The sequence below is a fragment of the Orycteropus afer genome, unplaced genomic scaffold (genome assembly GCF_000298275.1).
Source record: "Orycteropus afer afer isolate SDZICR_OR568_19922 unplaced genomic scaffold, OryAfe1.0 scaffold00090, whole genome shotgun sequence".
Lineage (NCBI taxonomy): Eukaryota > Metazoa > Chordata > Mammalia > Tubulidentata > Orycteropodidae > Orycteropus > Orycteropus afer.
Window position 1 is genome coordinate 10,633,578 of NW_006921677.1, and position 6,501 is coordinate 10,640,078.

Below are 6,501 nucleotides of genomic sequence, written 5' to 3' on the forward strand. Positions count from 1 at the left end.
GGGTTTGAACCACCAGCCTTCTGGTTAGCAGTCAAGTGCCTTAGGCACTATGCTACCAGAGCTCCTGGGATCTGGCAGAGTACCCTCTATTCATTCAGATTCAGAATTTACATATTGTAGATTTTTCTTTCTAATTTTTAAATATATTAGCACCTACTTATTACTTACCAAAGCGAGCCTCTTCAGAGGAGAAAGTCAATGTGCTCCATGCCTACCTTTCCATGTGCCTCCTATCTGCTCAGGGTGAAGGTCTCTACCATCTACTAAATTTCTTTAGTAGATGGTAGAGACCTTCTCAACCCAGGAAGCCTTCCAGCTGGTCTTGGAGTCTTCAAGCAAATGTGTATGCATTTTCCCTTTCTCCCCTACAAGGCAATCCAAAAGCTGCCATCCACCTTTCAAGTTAATCAGCCAACCTCAGAAACAGAATATAGACCAGCTCTGTTGAATGTTCCATCACCTGCACAAAGATATCCCAGCTACCCAAAGCAACCTACCTGAGCACTTCACTTAGGACAGTAAGAAAAATATCTTGCAGATCTGATTAAGTCTACCCACCCAGAGGCAGGCTGGTGTGTTGTTGTGGTCCTTGGGTACCTGTTACCATACAAGGGGCTTGGAAACTCTAAGTTGTGGAACCAGTTGTGAGCCATCCTTCCAATGGGGACTCTGTGGCCTTCCACTCCAGAACCCAACTCTGCTCTCTCCCCTCCAGTTTACATAGCATGCTCATAAGGACTCCATGGTCACTATCTTTAACACATTAGAAACTGAGCCTCCTGCTTTTCAACAGTTATTACAATGGTGGGAGGAATAAATTGAATCCATTAGCATATATTAAACAACCACTGTGGGCCCAATACTGTGATAAGCTCTGTAGGAAACACAAAAAGAAATAGGAGACAAAGTATAATCTCTGTGCCCTAAAATCCAAGTTGGACAGTATACATGTACTTAGCACAAAACTATCAACAGCAGAAGGTGGGATAAAGTCAAGGACAAGTTTGTCTAGCAGTAATCCAGGCTCCCCTAATTGATATCAAGAGTCCCTGGGTAGCACTAACAGTTAAGTGCTAGACTACTCACTGAAAGGTTAGCAGTTTAAACCCACCCAAAGGCACACCTCAGAAGACAAGGTCTAGCAATCTGCTTCTGAAAGATCATTGCCACGAAAACCTTGTGCAGCACAGTTGTACTATGCACACATGGGGTCACTATGAGTCAAAATCAATTTGATAGCAACTGGTTTTTTTTTTTGTTTTTTTCTACAGCCAACTCATTTGTAAGTGCCCTTTTCCAGAAGCCAAGGTGGGCATGTTTTTCAGGGAACATGGTACACAAGAGAGTTAACTCCAAGGCAGTATGGACTCAGACATGAGTTTTGAAGGACAAAGTTAAATAAAAGTGATTACAAGTCCTTTTCTGTTCTAGATTTTCCTCCTGAACCTCATTGACACCTCAATGACAACACTTGCTCCTCATGGAGAAGTGGTTCTGATTTGGCGACATAAACTTGTTTTTACACACTGTGAGCCAGCTGTCACATTTGCTTTGACTCAGTAACCAAGGAGTTGAATGCTCTGAACTATAAGAACAAAATCCCTCCATTTTTTGCCTGAAAGTTGTCAACAAACAATGCAGATCTTATCTGTGAACAGGTGACCTCTAATACTGAACACACCACGGACTTCCAGAGGAAGGAACAAATCAGTTTTAGAAGAAATATAACCGGAATGCTTCTTAGAAGCAAGGATGGCAAGACTGGCTCACTTTCTTTGGACACATTATTAGGAAAAACTAATCACTAGGAAAGGACATCATGTTTGGTAAAGAGGTTCAGTGAAAACAAGGAAAACCCTCTATGAGATGGACTGACACAATAGATGCAACAATGGGCTCAAACATACCAGTGATCATGAAGATGATGCAAGACTCAGTAAGGTTTCGTTCTATCATACATAAGATAGCCATCAGCTGGAGTTCACTTAATGACAGCTAACAACAACAACAACAACCACCATGGTAGGCTAGGTCATTCCCCTTAATTCATTAGCTTTTTTCTTTGTTTCTCTTAAAGACAGCCCTCTGCTTCAATCTGTTTCCTTTCTCCATTTCTTGCCCCCACAGTTATGTAATATGCTCCATATGTCCAGAGCCCTTCTTCCCCATTCTGTGTCTGGTCCCAACACAGCATTAAAGCACAAACACAATTTTATGAAGTGATGACAAAGGTTTTCTCTAGGTTAAAACTGCCCTGATGAGAGTGTAAATGCTCCTGTCCCATGCTGGCTCTGTGACAAGCTGCCTAAATTTCTTCTTTTTTTTTAATAAACCACCCTATTCACCCAGCCAACTGCCCTCTTTTTTTTTTTTTTTTTAATTGTAAGGAAATGTCCACAGATGGCAGCTGTGTTAAGTTGGGATACCCACATGAGGACCATTATGTGTGCAAAAGAAAGATGGGTTGGAAGCCAACAGAATTATGTGATTATATCAGAAGAAAATTTTCTTCTAGACAAATAAAGGGGATATATACCCCTTTTTGACTCCCTGTAATGTACAAAATATTGAGAAACATTAACAAAAAGGCCAAATGTACTATGAATGTGTGCATGACATGAACTAGCTTTTATAGAGTTTTAAAAATGGTATCTATTGGAGGCCATATGAAAAGATTACAAGGGAACAAAGAAGCAGAATGTTCGAACATTCTAAAAAATAGAATTCTTTTGTTGTTAGTTGCCATTGAGTCAGCTCCAATGCATGATGATTATATAACAAGACACTGCCCAGCATTGCACCTCTTCATGATTATTGGTATGTTTTAGTGTGTTGCTGTAGCTATTGTATTAATCCATCTCATTGAGGGTTTCCCTCATTTTTGCTGACCTTCTACTTTCCCAAACATGATGTCTTTTTCTAGTGATTGGTACTCAAACACTATTTATTGAAGGCCTGCTATGGGCCAAGCCCTGTGCTAAGTGCTATGGGAACATTCCCAATACCTCTGTGGAAAAAAAAAGCATTCTTGTTCTTGAACACCTCTCTCCTTCCTAGACCTCAGGTAAACATAAGGTGCTGAAGGTGTTTACTGATATAAATAATCCATTGCCATCAACCCAAATCAAAAGAAGATGATGGGTTAACCTTGAGACTTACCCCACCTCTGAAGTTCTAAAAGCAGAACTCTGGGGCTCCCCATGGCTTCGAGGGGTGCCTCGGCGGTTCTCGGAGTCACTCACGCATCCTTTCCCCAGCAATTTCTTACTCTGTACAAAGGCTGCAGGATCATTCTCATACCCATTCAACATCCCATGGCCAGCTCTAGTCCTCGTCATCTCAGGCTGATGGCCCTCATAGTTATCCTCACGTGGTCCTGAGAGTTTTCGTGACAATTTGTATCCATGAGAAATTAAGAGATCTTCCACACTGTACATGGTGCACTGGATTTATCAAAGCTCAGCCACTAGGAACATCTTGGTGGTGGGATCCATCACTGAGGGGGGAAACAGAGAGCTTTGTAAGGAGTCACCATTCCTGTGTCACTAGTTCTCCCTGAAATTGACTCTAATCCCTCTTCCTCTTCTCTTAAACATACACCAAACTAGACCATGGCTGACGAACACAGCACAGTGTTTCTAAAGATAAAGAAGAAATATGGATTGCTCTCCCTGAAGCTACTTTCAGTCTTACTTGAGTGGGTGAATACATTGGCTCTAGAGGATGTGGTGGTAATTCTGAGGACCTCACTCTCTGATGAATGCTTCTTGTAGAAGAGTTCAGAATAGTGTGTAAGCAAGGAAATTGATTAACTGTGTCCACCATCTCTTTATCCTGCTCATCTGAAAAGAACAGGCATGCAGAGTGAGGACAAAATAAATATAGACTCTGACACTGCAATTATTGCTTCATGTTTCTAAAAAGAGAAACTACCAACATCCAGCTTAATCTTAACTATACTTCCCTGCTCTCATGTTGCAGACATACCTTTTGCTCATAAAGAGCAGAACATGATCTTTAATCAACAAACAGCCATGCTCTGTAGTCTATATGTCAACTGCCAGGGACTCTACCACAGAGTGGTTAACTAGTATCTGAAAACAGATTTTATGGCTTTAGGCTCATCAAGAGAAAACAAACAGCACACTCATCAAGCATACACACCCAGCCCACTGCACAATCTATAAGTTCTCTTTTCCACATGAATCTTTTCAGAATCAAATTTCACCCCAATGGGTCTTGGGGAAAAGCTTGGCATCTCTGAATCAAGTGGGTCCACACCTAAAACCTGCCATGGTACATTAATTCAACAGCAGCAACTTTCCTGAGAATAAGCCATGCAAACAATATAGTACCAACAGAGGAGAATAAAAATGGACAGAAACCTACTTGAGAGCATATGTGTGAAAAGAGGTGGGGCAGCCATGTTTATTTTCACACAAGAGAATCTAATTTCCTGTCTCTCCCTTTCCAGAGCAAAGAAGAGTGGAGAAAATCAAAACACATGGAAACAATTAGTCCAAAGGACCTATGGACCACAGGAACCTCAGCTTCCACATCCCTGAGATGAAAAGAACTAGATGGTACCACTACTGACTACTCTGAATGTCCTAAATAGAGTAGGAGAAAAATGTGGAACAAAATTCAAAATCATAAGAAAGACCTGGCTTACTGGTAGATAAAGACTGGTAGTCCCAAAACTATGGGTGCAAGAGTATGGCCCTTCGTGGGCCTGGAAATGAACAATCACTCCCATGGCTCAATTTTCAGCCAAACAATAGACAGGTCTACAAAGTGAAAAATAACACTAAGGAGGTACAGACTCCTTAGAACAATCAACTGTTTGAGATCAAAAGGGTACCATTTGCCCAAGAATAAAGTTCAGAAGGCAAGAAGGGATGCAAAAGAAGGAGGAATGGAAACAACACACACATGGAAGAAATGGGATGAGTTGATGTTATACTGAGGGACTGTTATCAATGGCATGAAACAAAATGTGTATGAATTGTTAAGTAAAAACTGATTTGCTCTATAAACTTTCACCCAAACCATAATAAAAAGTTTTAAAACCCCACCAAATCTAATTTCCTAAGTCTTCCTTTTGTTAACAGGGTAGGCACAGATTTTGGTCAGATGGCATCTGACCCAGCCTCCACAGAGTGAGTGAGTGACTCCACAGAGGTTGTGACTCTGGCTTGGGAAAGAAGCACACCCAAGCCAGGCTCTCCTAAGACAGCTCAGCCAGCCCCAGCCACACCAGGTTGGTGGATGGGAACCGAGCTGCCGCAGGCACCACAAACAATGGCCAGGAAATGCCTGCTGGCCGGTGTGCTTCCTGTCAGTGGGAATTCTTGCTCAGGCCCTCACACAATTCTGCTGACTGTGCATGTTCTCACTCTTCACATACTAGATTACAGTGGCACAAAAGCCCCAGTTGTCAGCATGGAGAGTATCAAACTTTGGAGGCCTATAACTTTCCATTATGTACCCATATTTAATGGAAGGTGGGCAAGCTCTGGCAGTTACTATACTAATAGAAAAATCTCCAAAGCAACTGTGCCATTTCTGATGTTGTTGTTGTTGTTGTTATGTGCCGTCGAGTCGGCCCCCGACTCATAGCGACCCCTCCTTGGGTTTCCGAGGCAGTATCACTATGGAAGTAGGATTGCCCAACCTTCCTTCCGAGGAGTGGCTGGTGGGTTTGCCATTTCTGATACACTCCTGCTATGTCTCTTAGGGAGTTGTCCGTCTTGGGTCATTCCCTTAGATAGAAATGCAAGTACAAGAGAAGCAAGAATTTGTTCTTTTACGCAACTGAGTAAGTCAATGAGGTAGTACCATGGAGGAAAGAAATCCTATGACAAATTCCATGCAAATTCTACAACAGAGGTGTGTAGACAATGCTGCAGGCACACAGAATACAAGTGTGATGAAGGCACAATCTTTGTTTTGTTCAATTCTATATGCCTAGTTTCTAGCACAGTCTACTCTCAATACACTGACTGAATGGTCATATGAGAGAAAATTACATTTGAGCTGGGTTTCAAAGAATGATTAGGAGTTCATTAGATAAACTGCATGTATATGTTTTTAGTATTTTTATATGTGTATGAGAGGTTAATTGACATTTAGAATAGACATTGAGTTCAATTACCCCAGGAGAAAAGAAATAGTTGAGCTAGAGAATTCTGGTAGACTAGGCTAAGGTTCCCAGACCTACTGGCTCAGTGTCTGCTTTGGTTACTTCCTGCTGCTTTAACAGACATTACCACAAATGGGTGGTTTGAAAAAACAGGAGTTTATTCTCTAACAGGTTTGGAAGCTGGAAGTCCAAGTTCAAACTGCCAGCTCTAGGGACTGGGTGAAAACCACCTTGACCCTGGGTTTCAGCTTTGCCTCTTGCTCCCAGCCCACTAGAGCTAGAGGTGTCTCTTCACTCAGGCAACTGCTGACTGCTGAGGCTGACAAACCCAAGGTCGACAAGTACAATGGCACAATCCC

The 6,501-nt window shown here is 42.0% G+C and overlaps 1 protein-coding gene across 1 annotated transcript in view; it reads right to left on the reverse strand.

Moving 5' to 3' along the window:
- The window catches only part of JCAD (junctional cadherin 5 associated), a 41,364-nt gene extending 37,927 nt beyond the window's left edge, over positions 1-3,437 (reverse strand). Inside the window, exon 1 of the mRNA XM_007942480.1 lies at positions 3,160-3,437. Within this exon, the coding sequence (XP_007940671.1) occupies positions 3,160-3,437 (278 nt within the window). The remainder of the gene's footprint in view (positions 1-3,159) is intronic.
- Between the last annotated feature and the right edge of the window lie 3,064 nt (positions 3,438-6,501).